Source organism: Mustelus asterias, chromosome 17, assembly GCF_964213995.1.
Source record: "Mustelus asterias chromosome 17, sMusAst1.hap1.1, whole genome shotgun sequence".
Lineage (NCBI taxonomy): Eukaryota > Metazoa > Chordata > Chondrichthyes > Carcharhiniformes > Triakidae > Mustelus > Mustelus asterias.
In genome coordinates this window covers 12,235,861-12,251,073 of record NC_135817.1, presented here as the reverse complement: position 1 = coordinate 12,251,073, position 15,213 = coordinate 12,235,861, and the positions used below count along the sequence as shown (strand labels likewise).

Genomic DNA, 15,213 nt, shown 5'->3' with positions numbered 1-15,213 from the left:
AGAGGGTGAAAGAAAATAGTGCTGGATGTACTTACTGTGTGTGAGATAACAAGAAGAACCAGTTACCCCTGCAGAAGCAGGAGGATTTTTAAACTAACCTTGTTGTTTAGTTTAACAAGGTTAAACTAAGGCCAAGGGGGTTGAATAAAGAGAGAAGTCAGCTCATTGTTCCTCACCTGGGTTTGCCACAAAATTAGAGTTCTGTCTCAGTTGTAACAAATTGGGGACCTAATCCAGCACCAGTCATAATAATACCCTTTTCTTTCACATAGCTGATGGAAAGGTCTTCACTTGTCTGGATGAGTGTAGCTCCAACAACAGTCAGAAGCTCACCACCATCAAGGACAAATAAGCCCACTTAATCTTTAAGCATTTACTCACTCCACCACCAACGCAGCAGTGTGTGCCATCTACAAGATGCACTGCAGCAACTCACCAAATTCCTTTGACAGCACCTTCCAAAACCCATGACATCTACGACCTCAAAGGGCAAGTGCACAGGAACACCACAACTTGCAAGCCCCCCTCCAAGTCATCCACCATCCTAACGTGGAATTAGTTTAGCATTCCTTCACTGTCACTGGGTCAAAAACTATTGCATAAATTCAACTCCCTTCTTTCCAAAACTTAGAACAAAAATCAATGCAGAATTGGGGGAGTGCTGCATATTTAATTCCATCTTTCAGATCAGATGTTAAACCAATGCCCCCTCAGGGACATAAAGGATCCCATGGCACTACTTTAAGGATGATCAGGAGAGTTATCCCCAGTGTCTTGGTCAATATTTATCCCTCAGACAACATCACAATTCTTTTTGTGGGAGCTGGTTCTGCACAAATTGCCTGCTGCATTTCCTACATTACAACAGTGACTACACTTTAAATATACTTCATTGACTGCAAAGTGTTTTGGGATGTCTTGTGGTGATGTAAGACTTGTATCACAACATACCTTTTCCTAAATACATACATCGCATTATATCATTTTTATCATATATCACACTGTATCCTTCCTTTTTATCATATACCCCACTGAATCCTTCCTTTTTAATGACATCACACTTTTTTAGTATATATCACACCTTACCTTTCCCTTTTTCTTGTCTCTTTGGTGAAGTCACTGATATGCTGTGATTTTCTGGGCTCACAATCTCTGCTCTTTTTACTTTCTGTGGGCTCCGCAGGGGACTGTCAAAAGAATAAAAGAGAGTCCACAAAAATTACAACTAAGTAAGACAAAATGAGTAATGAACACATTAATTTTTCTGAAAACAATGTTGTTTAAAAGCAGATTATATCTGGCTACACTAAAATCAACAGCTCATTACTGAAGTACTTCCAAATGATATCTTTATCCAATTAGTTATTATGTACAGTTTATGACAGGACTCGAGGGACTCAAGAGAGCAGAAGTAACTGAAAGACAGGAGAGGCACGTCCTCCTTGCCATTTGACTGGGGTGGGAGTGGGGGCGGATGCACAAAGGAAAAAGAACAGCTTAGAAAGGATGAAACAAAGCAGGCAAGAGATAGATGCCAAGCAGTTAGATTGTTTGAAGTACAGGAGATTAAAATGCAGATGGATTCTGACACATTCTAAAAAGGATGAAAAAGGGACAGGCAGAAACAAGAGTAATCACAAGCTAAACAGGAAGGGGGCAGCAAGCTTAAAGAAGTTCAAATATGACATCAACCAAAAATGAACTAAGTGTAAACTATTGTATTAATCCAACTCAGTCAATATAAATTGCAACACCAAAACATGGAAATAAGCCAACCCTCAACTGAAGTAGTCTGTGTCCAAATGCAGCAAGACCTTGTCAACATTCTGACTTGGGCTGACAAGTGGCAAGCAATATTCGTGCCATCTCACAGCAAGAGAGAATCTAACCATCTCCTCTTGACATTCAATGGCGTTACTATCGCTGGATCCTCCACTATTAACAGCCTGCGGGTTGCCATTGGCCAGAAACTGAACTGGACCAGCCATATAGATTGTCTACAAAAGCAGGTCAGAGGCTGGGAATTCTGCAGCAAATAACTCACCTCCTGACTCCCCAAGGCACAAGTCAGGAGTGTGATGGAATACTCTCAACTTGCCTGGATGAGGCCAGCTCCAGCAACACTCAAGAAGCTTGGCATCATCCAGGACAAAGCAACTCACTTGATTAGTACCCTATCCACAAACATTCAGTCCCTCCACCACCGAAGCACAGTGGCAGCTCTGTGCATCATTTATAAGATGCAATGCAGCAACTTGCCAAAGCTCCTTTGAAAACCCTTCTAAATCTGCAACTTCGACCACAAGGGCAACAGACACATGGGAAAACCATCGCCTGCAAGGTGTCCTCCAAGACACACACCATCTTGACTTGGAAATATATCAATGTTCCTTCACTGTCACTGGGTCAAAATCCTGGAACTTCCTCCCCTTCAGCACTGTGGATATGCCTATACCACAGACTGCAGTGGCTCAAGAAGATAGCTCACCAGCACCAGGGCAACTAGGGACGGACAATATACGCTGGCATAGCCAGTAACACCTGAACCCCGTGAAAGTCAATAACATGAGTTTCCTGACCTATCTAAGGATGTCCATGAAATGATGCCGCCAACATTCTCTGCCAACATGAATACATTTGATTATTTCACATCAATTTGATTCTTTCTAAGACTTTATAGGACACTCCAGCACTAATGCTGTGACCTACTCAATGAGACACAAAGCCAGCACTGCACCCTGCTTCAATATATAATCTACTATTAAGCCTTTGTGTCTCACTAGTCTGAATTTAGCCAACTCCAACAGGCCCGCTGCCATTTCACATTTAAATGAGCTTTGATTGCTTTAAGGCAGCTTCCATCCCCATTGGAAGGAAGTCCCACCTTGGAGAGCTGTTGGCCAATCACATAAGTCGAAAGCTCATCAGCCCATCCAGACACAGCACTGCAGTGGCCGGAAGAGGAACTGCAGCGACATGCCTTGGACTAAGTGCAGGGAGCCACCATGAGGTGCTTGACAGGGGTCCAGGGTAGGGAAGGAGAAGGGAGTGGAAGGGGTCCTGGGGAGGGCAGGGGACGGGATGCTCTGGGAGTAGTGGCAGGGCAGGGGAGGGGGTGCGACTGAGTAGTGGGGGGAGTTCTGGATTGTTTGGGCTGTGAGGGGAGGGCAACTCCATTCATAAGGGGGCTTCTGATGGAGATTCCCTGCCTCCCACTCCCCAAACCAGAGATCAATGCCAATGATTTTTTATTTCCCACCCTCAGTTATCCAGTGCCTGCCACCCTGAAAATTGAGGCTGGGCAGGAAAAGGCCCTTAAGTGTCCAGCTATTAAGTAGCCATTCAAGGGCCTTAATAAGGGCAAAGATGAGTTCCCTGTCCAAGGCCCTGCCCCCATCTGCACTGTAAAATCACTTATGGGTAGAGGGATAGGTGGGATCCCAGAATGCTGCCACCACCTCAAAACCCAGGTCAACCTGCTGGAGGAGGGAACCATAAAATTCAGGCCTCTGTGTTCACAGAAAGCAGAAAATAATGCTGCTTTGCTCTGATATCTACTGGGTGCAAACCATCTACTGTTTCCATTAATCAAAGTTTTCAGCACATTAGTTATACAAGGCTACATTATGAACTTCAGATTACATGAAGGTACATTAAATGTAACATGTAGAGTACTTGCCTGGTATTAATGGGTAGAGCTAAAGGAGCGACAGAAATATGCTCTGTCTTTTGATACTGGTTAGAAACTGGAAAACAAAATTTGTTTGCACCGTCACCACAAATTTCAACAGTACCGAACCAAAATCTTGTCATTAGCCACCTATAAAGCTGGACATCAGTCAAAGGGAGAACAAGATAGTGTTGAAAAAAGAAAATTTGTCGAAGCTTTTCGTCTTGCATTCATCAGGACAATTACAAGAATACCATTGTCAGGAGAAATAACTTTGTACTGTATGAGAAGGATGATTGGTTGGCAAGTGGACTCTATTTGAGAGAGGGGTTGCCATGGAAAATGCACCAGTTGATGGTGACTAACAATTAACTGCCAAACATTGTTTGAAAATCAAAATTAGGCAGCTCGATTCTGATTGGTCAAGACATTGGCCTAAGGATGAACCAGTGAATAACAGAATCAACTGGGAGTGGGAGAGCTGTATTCAGGTAGAATTAAGGGTTATCTCCCCCATTCGTACCTGTTCAAGGGTGGTAAATTATGGATGCTATACAGGCTTGCAATCCATCCTCTGGTTTATGGCCGTGCAAACTCAGTGGGAAGGACAGGGCACAGCACAGCACAAGATGAGGAGCCTTGCACTGACTCACGGAGGAGCATGTAGATCCTGTAAGCCCCTATACGGGCTTTGAGTAGTTTTAAAAAAAAGTCATATCCAGTTGGGATGGAGGTGTTAGCTAGAATAATATATCAGCATCACACACTGAGCTAAAGAGATAATCAGTGCATGGAGAGAGTAAAGCACACTTGCCTTTGGGGTAGGCATTCAGGAGGAGGAACATAGGAACAGAAGCAGACCATTCAGCCTCTCCAAGTCAAATTGTGATGTGTGCAGAGATGCAGTGCATTGGCCAGTGACAAATGACAAGGTCACTCTGTGTGAGTCTGTTTATCAGTTCATCTCTGGGAAGAGTTCACCCGGCCTGGAGAAAAACACTCAGAGCCCAATGAGTTTGCATTCCTGGGAGGAATGATGGGTCATCCAGATAGAAAAAAAAACAGTTCAGACCAATATTCTTATTCTCCGTTTTACCATTTTCCTTCTGGGATGTGCAATGGGTAAATGTATTGTAGAAAGTAAAGATTACAAACGGGACTATCCACTGAATCCGTAGCACGGAGATAAATATGCGAAGTGGAAGAAATATCAAGCTCTCAATCTGCTCTCCCTGTGACAAGACATAACTCCCACTGTATTTGTAGCATTGGTAATAGATAGTTTCATAAACCACTACTGCTGCAATGAGATTGTAAATGTAACCTGGATGCGAATCAGGACCAGATCTCTCACCAGGGCAACAAGGGGAACAAGAGTCTTGGAGAAAGTAGTGTCACCCCACTTCACTTTGAAGTCAGTTTGGGTGTGAGTTACTGTACAATGTTCACTAGGGGTCTGAGAAAGTGGCCGGGATTCCCGCAGTGTTCACCACCAGCGAAAGTGGCAACTCTGACAGAAAACCCCACGGGACCACAGCAGCGAGAATCTTGGTGGTGAGATAGAATCCCTACAGTGCAGGAGGCCATTCAGCCCATCGAGTCTGCACCGACAACAATCCCACCCAGGTCCTATCCCCGTAACCACACATATTTACCCCACGAAACCCTCTAACCTACACATCCCAGAACACTTGGCGGCAATTTAGCATGGCCAATGCACCGAACCCATACATCTTTGGACTGTGGGAGGAAACTGGAGAACCTGGAGGAAACCCACATAGATACGGGGAGAACGTGCAAACTCCACACAGACAGTGACCCAAGTTGGGAATTGAACCCAGGTCCCTGGAGCTGTGAGGCAGCAGTGCTAACCACTGTGCCATCCTGAGATCTCGTTCTGAGAGTTTATCCACCCCTTTCCATTTATGTAACATTAAACTCATTTAAATATATTAACATGAACTTAAAATGCTTTCCCGCCACATGTTTCCCACAGGTAAGGAATTCACATCAGTGAGCTTTACAAGAGATATTTAAAAATGTGAAGCAGATGAGGGGAACCTTCCAGGTGTGCACGGGTAAGTGTAGCCCCGAGGGAGAGGGGGACGAATGGCACTGCCAGGGGCAGGCCAGCTGGGGAGCTCCATTGGGGGAGTGGGTTCCTCTTATTCATTCGGGGGGGTGGTGGTTGTCTCGGTACTTGTGTGGGGGAGGGGTTGTCCTAGTGCTTGTGGGGGAGGTGTGGGGTGAGTGTTAATGTATAACTGAGACCAGGACATCTTAAAGTTGGCGCCCTGATCTCGGTGGAGCCAGGGGCCCCACCCCTGCCACCAGCGTGACTTAAAAAACACGCCCCCAAATTTTCTGTGCATGGAGTACTCGAGAATCTGGAGAGAAAACTCGGCTTTGTAGCTGGAGAGATGCACGCTGGTTTCCTCACCCCAGCCAGCATTCTGTGCACAGAGTGTAAGATTCTGCTGAGTTATTGATGGCTAACACCAATGCTAACCTTGTAATGAGAATGTGATGCTTCAGTAACTAAATGTCAGTGTAAAGCTTTAAACTAGAACTAACTGCACAGGATACTGGGTCAGCTGGATAGACTGAATACAAACTCTGTCAGATGGTGCAATCCTGCCTGCATAGTCACTGCAGCTAACTCACCCAATAGCAGCCTCCACCCCTCCGTCCCACCCCAAGTGCAGGAACAAGAAGATCTGCCCAATAAAGCTCTAAATCCAATAACCAATACATAATTGAGCTATGTACCCCCGCAACGCTCAATGGTGCTTATTGAGAGAGGACAGTCACATATGGGAATGAATGGGAACTGTGCCACTTGCTTTCTGTCTTCCTGTGTCACAGTCCGATGCTCCATTTAATGCAGTGAATAAGGAACATTTACAACTCCCTCATACCAGCAGTTAATTATAATACCGAATCCTAGTGCTCTGTCTATCTGAGCGGATTAGTGGCTTGTATTATGGGACCACCAGGAATTCTAAACTTCTGCATTTGCTCACATTCCTTGTGACAGGAAAATGATCGACCGTAAATAGGTTTCCTCCATTATCTTTAATTTGGCAGAAATAGCCAGCAACTTGCTATCACAGGAGGACATTAGTAACTTGCTCACAGTGGTTTGCACACGCTCCTTACCTCTACGAGCTTCCAGTTGACCTGTTAAGACTTTTCTTATTTCATTGACCCAGATATTTTTAACTTCATGCGTTGCTGCCTAAAGAAGGAGAAACACATTCATGCTTACATCTCACAGATAAATACTGAGATTCCAGAAAACTTCAGGGCCATTAGACCCAGGTTACTACCATCATTATGATACTGTTAAGCACTACTCCATCATTTAAAGTTGCACTGCAGAGGCTGGGCTGCTTTGTTGTGGAGAAAGAGAGACCAGCACCAAAAACGTCAAGGTGAAAGCGGACAATTGTGCTTTCATTTCCACGTGTCTAAAGTATGGTAAGAAAATAAGAACCTCATCCTTATACTTAACTAGTTACTTACACACCAGCTGAGGTTATTCATGAAAGTCAACCTTCTCAGTCTTGCCCCTCACCTGAGGTGTGGTGACCCTCAGGGCAATGCCCAACTCTATCAGACGCAGGCGTGTACTAGTTGAATTTCCACTGGCATGAGATTGCCAGGGACTAATAATGTGCCCCAAGATGGTGGTGACTGCCCTGTGCAAATGCCACCCCGTGGGTCCTGCAAACTTGAATCGGAGCAACATTGGAAAATAGCCAGGGGTAAGACCTTTGTATGTTTTTGTATCTCAGTGTTTGGTTAAGGGCAACACCAAGATAAGCGGGATGTTGTTCGTGATTCAGTCTCTTGCCATCCAAGGAGATGTTGAGTTCCCTCTCGGTGCTGGCATCGTGGAGGTGGTATATACTTGAGACTGTTTTATTGCTGCGGGGCTGAAGGTGCTATGTTTCCAGTAGTTTGCCAGCTTTGCAGCATCGTTGTTTGGCGTTGCCTCTAGGTTTAGAAAATGTCTGCACCTGAGAGACGCAACAGATATCATCAGCATAGATGAACTTCCGAGACAGGGTTGGAGGCAGATCATTGATTTAAAGATTGAACAGGGCTGGGGCTAGAACATATCCTTGGGGAAGCCCATTAGACTGTTTTCTCCAGGCACTTGTCATAGCAAGGCCTTTGACAAGGTACCGCATGGTCGGTTGTTGCATAAAGTTAAATCTCACGGGATCCAGGGTGAGGTATCTAAATGGATACAAAATTGGCTTCTTGACAGAAGTCAGGTGGTTGTAGAGAGTTGTTTTTCAAACTGGAGGCCTGTGACCAGCGGTGTGCCTCAGGGATCAGTGCTGGGCCCACTGTTATTTGTCATTTATATTAATGATTTGGATGAGAATATAGGGGGCATGGTTAGTAAGTTTGCAGATGACACCAAGATTGGTGGCATGGTGGACAGTGAGGAAGGTTATCTCCAATTGCAACGGGATCTTGATCAATTGGGCCAGTGGGCTGACGAATGGCAGATGGAGTTTAATTTAGACAAATGCGAGGTAATGCATTTTGGTAGATTGAACCAGGGCAGGACTTACTCAGTTAATGGTAGGACGTTGGGGAGAGTTACAGAACAAAGAGATCTGGGGGTACATGTTCATAGCTCCTTGAAAGTGGAGTCACAGGTAGACAGAGTGGTGAAGAAGGCATTCGGCATGCTTGGTTTCATCTGTCAGAACATTGAATACAGGAGTTGGAATGTCTTGTTGAAGTTGTACAAGACATTGGTAAGGCCACACCTGGAATACTGTGTGCAATTCTGGTCACCCTATTATAGAAAGGATATTATTAAACTAGAAAGAGTGCAGAAAAGATTTACTAGGAATGCTATCGGGACTTGATGGATTGAGTTATAAGGAGAGGCCGAATAGACTGGGACTTTTTTCTCTGGAGCGTAGGAGGCTGAGGGGTGACCTTATAGAGGTCTATAAAATAATGAGGGGCATAAACAAGGTAGATAGTCAATATCTTTTCCCAAAGGTAGGGGAGTCTAAAACTAGAGGGAATAGGTTTAAGGTGAGAGGGGAGAGATACAAAAGTGTCCAGAGGGGCAATTGTTTCCACACAGAGGGTGGTGAGTGTCTGGAACAAGCTGCCAGAGGTAGTAGTAGAGGCAGGTACAATTTTATCTTTTAAAAAACATTTAGATAGTTACATGGGTACGATGGGATATGGGCCAAATGGGGGTAATTGGGATTAGTTCAGGGGTTCTAAAAAAAAAAGGGCGGCATGGACAAGTTGGGCCGAAGGGTCTGTTTCCGTGCTGTAAACCTCTATGACGTGCTGAATATCACTCATGTGCATCCAGAACTGTCTACCACAAAGTAATAGCCCAATGGCGTCTGGAGGGAGAACTCTTGGGCTTTTAACAAGGAGACCAGTATGTCATATGCTGCAGTGAGATCAAGAAAAACAGCGTCGGTTTTGAGGTTACTTTCAGTAAAGGTCGCGTGTGCTTTGTCCTCACCGAAAGCAGCTCATTCAGCTTTCAAGATTTCCTTCACCTCCAGCTCTATCTGCTCGCTGTAAGACGAGATGCTCTAATGCCTTGCAGCACGCAGAGAGCAGAGATATTGGTCGATAGCTTGAAGGTAGATTTAGGTCTTTGCCTGGTTTTGGGGGGCTGATGACTTTGGGCATAAGCCAGGGTTTAAGCAGTCTTCCTTCACAGATAACCCTCGTGAGGAATTGAGGGCCTGTGGACCAAGGTGTTTGAGGGACTTGGGAAGCAGCAGTGCCAGGCTTGACTGTTTGTAATATGTTGTCCAACTCCACTGCAGTGAAGAGTTCAGGACACAATCTGAAATTAATCCCGCAAAAGGCTCTTCACTCAGTATCAGGATATGAGGTAAGCCATTTAGGACTAAGATGAGGAGAAATCTTTTCACTCAGAGGGTGATGAACTGATAAAATTCTCTACCACAGAAGGCTGTGGAGGACAAATCAAATATATTTAAAAAGGAAATAGATTTCTAGACTCTAAAGATATCAAGGGTTTTGGGGAGAGTGCTAGAGGATGGCATTGAGTTGAAGATCAGCCATGATCATTGGATGGTGGTTGCAGGCGAGAAGGGATGAATGGCCTACACCTGCTTCTATTTTTGTTTGTTTTGACTTCTAATGGATCATAAAACTGTTATGTTTGCCTTGTAATGTCTAACTTCTTATATCCTTGACTCACACTTACCTGTACAATATAAACTTCTTCTCTTGCATTGTACCAAATTTCAAACTTCTTATTATCTCCCTTAACATTCTCAGTGATACCAACAGTGGTCATCTGTAAAATGGAAGAAGAAGTCATGTAACAACATTTCTGCAAACACCAAGCTCACATTACAAAATGGATTTATCTAAATTCATTTACAGGACGTGGGCATCGCTGGCTACCCCAGTATTTATTGCCCATCCCTAATTGCCCTTCAGAAGGTGATCGTGAGCTGCCTTCGTGAAGCACTGCAGTCCGTGTGGTGTAGGTACACCCACAGTGCTGTTAGGGAAATAGTTCCAGGATTTTGGACCCAGGGACAATGAAGGAAAGGCAATGTATTTACAGGTCAGGATGGTGATGGCTTGGAGGGAAACCTCCAGGTGGTTTCCAGAAATGTGCTGCCCTTGTCCCTGTTCGATGGTAGTCGTCGTGGGTTTGGACGGTGCTGCCTAAGGAACCTTGGCGAGTTCCTGCAATGCATCTTGTAGATGGTACATACTGCTGCTACTGTTCGTTGGTGGTGATGGAGTGAATATTTGTGGATGTGGTGCTGATCAAGTGGCTGCTTTGTCCTGGATGGTGTTAAGCTCCTTGTGTTGTTGGAGCTGCTCTCATCCAGACAAGTATTCCATCACACTCCTGACTTGCGTCTTGTTGCTACTTTTACGTAGAACAATGATACTGACAAATTTAAAATGGAAAACCAGTTTGATTTCACATTGACTTCATGCTCCATTTCAATAAGGAACTTAATGAATTACTGCATTTGGGGCGGCATGGTGGTTAACGCTGCTGCCTCACAGCACCAGGGACCCGACTTCAATTCCAGCCTTTGGTGACTGTGTGGAGTCTACACATTCTCCCCGTGTCTGTGGGGGTTGCCTCTGGGTGCTCCAGTTTCCTCCCACAGTCCAAAGATGTGTAGGTTAGGTGGATTGGCCATGGTAAATGTGAGGGCTACAGGGATAGGGCTGGGTGGGATGCTCTTTTGGAGAGTTGGTGCAGACTCGATGGGCCAATTGGCTTCTTTCTGCACTGTAGGAGTCCTATGGTTCAATGTTTTAAAGTTACAGAGGAACACAATTTGCTAGTGGTGAAAGATTGAGCCAATTCGAAGGCAGCACTGATGAAGCCTCAGCCAGGACAGTGGATGAGAAAGGGAAACATTACCCAACTTGCTCTATGTGAACTGGACATTACTTACATGCAAAGATTGCTTATAACTGTAGGATGGGGCTTTCTCATATCCTTCGCCATTCTCTTCTCTCCTCTTGCAGAAAAGCAATGCTTTCTCATGGAGGAATAGGTGCCTCTGCATTGGTTTGAATCGAGCCAAATCTTTGACTTTAGCATGACCCTTCTTATGGTCTGTCCAGACATTGAACGAACCTTGCATTAAAAGCTTACCGAGTTCATTTAAATTCCCCTGTTCAAAAAGAGGGATTACAAGTCTATGATTAAGAACTTAAGTGAACAACATGCAATTTAACAAAATACTGATGCAGTTAATATGAACAACTTAATATCCTCAAACTTGTATTCCTCCTGCGTTATGCAGCTGCAGTGAGGTTTATTCAATGATTCATAGAAATCATAGAAACATTCACATGCTCAGAGACGAGTTGGAGAATCAGTGTAACAGCATCTCCTGCCAGCGTTGCTTCAAGTGAACGTTTCTGCCTGCAGTTTGTATTTAACCCAAATCTGCACCAAGAAAGTACAACCACTGCAGCTCAGGGAATCAGTTTGATTCACTGATTTTGATCACCCCACAGCTAGCAGACTGACTCATGTACAGCGTAATCACAGCTAGCAGACTGACTCATGTACGGTGTAATCACAGCTAGCAGACTGGTCCATGTACAGCGTAATCACAGCTAGCAGACTGGTCCACGTACAGTGTAATCACAGCTCGGAGACTGGTCCATGTACAGTGTAATCACAGCTAGCAGATTGACCCATGTACAGTGTAATCACAGCTAGGAGACTGGTCCATGTACAGTGTAATCACAGCTAGGAGACTGGTCCATGTACAGTGTAATCACAGCTAGCAGACTGACTCATGTACAGTGTAATCACAGCTAGCAGACTGGTCCACGTGCAGTGTAATCACAGCTAGCAGACTGGTCCACGTGCAGTGTAATCACAGCTCGGAGACTGGTCCATGTACAGTGTAATCACAGCTAGCAGACTGGTCCATGTACAGTGTAATCACAGCCAGCAGACTGACTCCTGTACAGCGTAATCACAGCCAGCAGACTGACCCCATGTACAGTGTAATCACAGCTAGCAGACAGACCCCATGTACAGGGTAATCACAGCTAGCAGACTGGTCCACGTACAGTGTAATCACAGCTAGCAGACTGGTCCACGTACAGTGTAATCACAGCTAGGAGACTGGTCCATGTACAGTGTAATCACAGCTAGCAGACTGACCCCATGTACAGTGTAGTCACAGCTAGCAGACTGGTCCATGTACAGTGTAATCACAGCTAGCAGACTGACCCCATGTACAGTGTAATCACAGCTAGCAGACTGACACATGTACAGAGTAATCACAGCCAGCAGACTGACACATGTACAGCGTAATCACAGCCAGCAGACTGGTCCATGTACAATGTAATCACAGCTCGCAGACTGACCCCATGTACAGTGTAATCACAGCCAGCAGACTGACACATGTACAGCGTAATCACAGCCAGCAGACTGACCCATGTACAGTGTAATCACAGCTCGCAGACTGACCCCATGTACAGTGTAACCACAGCTAGCAGACTGACCCCATGTACAGTGTAATCACAGCTAGCAGACTGACCCCATGTACAGTGTAATCACAGCTAGCAGACTGACCCCATGTACAGTGTAATCACAGCTAGCAGACTGACCCCATGTACAGTGTAATCACAGCCAGCAGATTGACCCATGTACAGTGTAATCACAGCTAGCAGACTGACCCCATGTACAGTGTAATCACAGCTAGCAGACTGGTCCATGTACAGTGTAATCACAGCTAGCAGACTGACCCCATGTACAGTGTAATCACAGCTAGCAGACTGACCCCATGTACAGTGTAATCACAGCTAGCAGACTGACCCCATGTACAGTGTAACCACAGCTAGCAGACTGACCCCATGTACAGTGTAATCACAGCTAGCAGACTGACCCCATGTACAGTGTAATCACAGCTAGCAGACTGGTCCATGTACAGTGTAATCACAGCCAGCAGACTGGTCCATGTACAGTGTAATCACAGCTAGCAGACTGACCCCATGTACAGTGTAATCACAGCTAGCAGATTGACCCATGTACAGTGTAATCACAGCTAGCAGACTGGTCCATGTACAGTGTAATCACAGCCAGCAGACTGGTCCATGTACAGTGTAATCACAGCTAGCAGACTGACTCATATACAGCGTAATCACAGCTAGCAGACTGACCCCATGTACAGTGTAATCACAGCTAGCAGATTGACCCATGTACAGTGTAATCACAGCTAGCAGACTGGTCCACGTACAGTGTAATCACAGCTAGCAGACTGACCCATGTACAGTGTAATCACAGCTAGCAGACTGGTCCACGTACAGTGTAATCACAGCTAGGAGACTGGTCCATGTACAGTGTAATCACAGCTAGCAGACTGGTCCATGTACAGTGTAATCACAGCTAGCAGACTGACCCATGTACAGTGTAATCACAGCCAGCAGACTGACTCATGTACAGCGTAATCACAGCCAGCAGACTGACCCCATGTACAGTGTAATCACAGCTAGCAGACTGACCCCATGTACAGTGTAATCACAGCTAGCAGACTGGTGCATGTACAGTGTAATCACAGCTAGCAGACTGACCCATGTACAGTGTAATCACAGCTAGCAGACTGGTCCATGTACAGAGTAATCACAGCTAGCAGACTGACTCATGTACAGTGTAATCACAGCTAGCAGACTGGTCCATGTACAGAGTAATCACAGCTAGCAGACTGACTCATGTACAGTGTAATCACAGCTAGCAGACTGGTCCATGTACAGAGTAATCACAGCTAGCAGACTGACCCATGTACAGTGTAATCACAGCTAGCAGACTGGTCCATGTACAGAGTAATCACAGCTAGCAGACTGACCCATGTACAGTGTAATCACAGCTAGCAGACTGGTCCATGTACAGTGTAATCACAGCTAGCAGACTGACCCATAACAAAGAACAAAGAACAATACAGCGCAGGAACAGGCCCTTCGGCCCTCCAAGTCCGTGCCGCTCCCTGGTCCAAACGAGACCATTCTTTTGTATCCCTCCATTCCCACTCTGTTCATGTGGCTATCTAGATAAAAGTCTTAAACGTTCCCAGTGTGTCCGCCTCCACCACCTTGCCCGGCAGCGCATTCCAGGCCCCCACCACCCTCTGTGCAAAATACGTCCTTCTGATATCCGTGTTAAACCTCCCCCCCCTCACCTTGAACCTATGACCCCTCGTGAACGTCACCACCGATCTGGGAAAAAGCTTCCCACCATTCACCCTATCTATGCCTTTCATAATTTTATACACCTCTATTAGGTCACCCCTCATCCTCCGACTTTCCAGGGAGAACAACCCCAGTTTACCCAATCTCTCCTCATAAATAAGCCCTTCCATACCAGGCAACATCCTGGTAAACCTCCTCTGCACTCTAAAGCCTCCACGTCCTTCCGGTAGTGTGGCGACCAGAACTGGGCGCAGTATTCCAAATGCGGCCGAACCAACTTTCTATACAACTGCAACATCAGACCCCAACTTTTATACTCTATGTCCCGTCCTATAAAGGCAAGCATGCCATATGCCTTATTCACTACCTTCTCCACCTGTGACGTCACCTTCAAGGATCTGTGGACTTGCACACCCAGGTCCCTCTGCGTATCTACACCCTTTATAGTTCTGCCATTTATCGTATAGCTCCCCCCTACGTTAGATCTACCAAAATGCATCACTTCGCATTTATCTGGATTGAACTCCATCTGCCATTTCTTTGCCCAAATTTCCAGCCTATCTATATCCTTCTGCAGCTTCTGACAATGTTCCTCACTATCTGCAAGTCCAGCCATTTGTGTCGTCCGCAAACGTACTGACTACCCCAGTTACACCTTCTTCCAGATCGTTTATATAAATCACAAACAGCAGAGGTCCCAATACAGAGCTCTGCGGAACACCACTAGTCACAGGCCTCCAGCCGGAAAAAGACCCTTCCACTACCACCCTCTGTCTTCTGTGACCAAGCCAGTTCTCCACCCATCTAGCCACCTCCCCGTT

General features: G+C 45.6%; 1 protein-coding gene across 6 annotated transcripts in view; it reads right to left on the bottom strand.

Annotated features, from left to right (window-relative positions):
- Window positions 1-15,213, bottom strand: part of mcf2la (mcf.2 cell line derived transforming sequence-like a) — a 170,556-nt gene that overhangs the window by 13,934 nt on the left and 141,409 nt on the right. For all 6 annotated transcript variants that reach the window (XM_078232301.1, XM_078232300.1, XM_078232302.1 and 3 more), the window contains 5 exons: window positions 11,137-11,358; window positions 9,909-10,001; window positions 6,830-6,908; window positions 3,680-3,746; window positions 1,087-1,187 (listed from right to left, as the gene is read on the bottom strand). In XM_078232301.1, coding sequence (XP_078088427.1) covers window positions 1,087-1,187; window positions 3,680-3,746; window positions 6,830-6,908; window positions 9,909-10,001; window positions 11,137-11,358 — 562 coding nt within the window. The remainder of the gene's footprint in view (window positions 1-1,086; window positions 1,188-3,679; window positions 3,747-6,829; window positions 6,909-9,908; window positions 10,002-11,136; window positions 11,359-15,213) is intronic.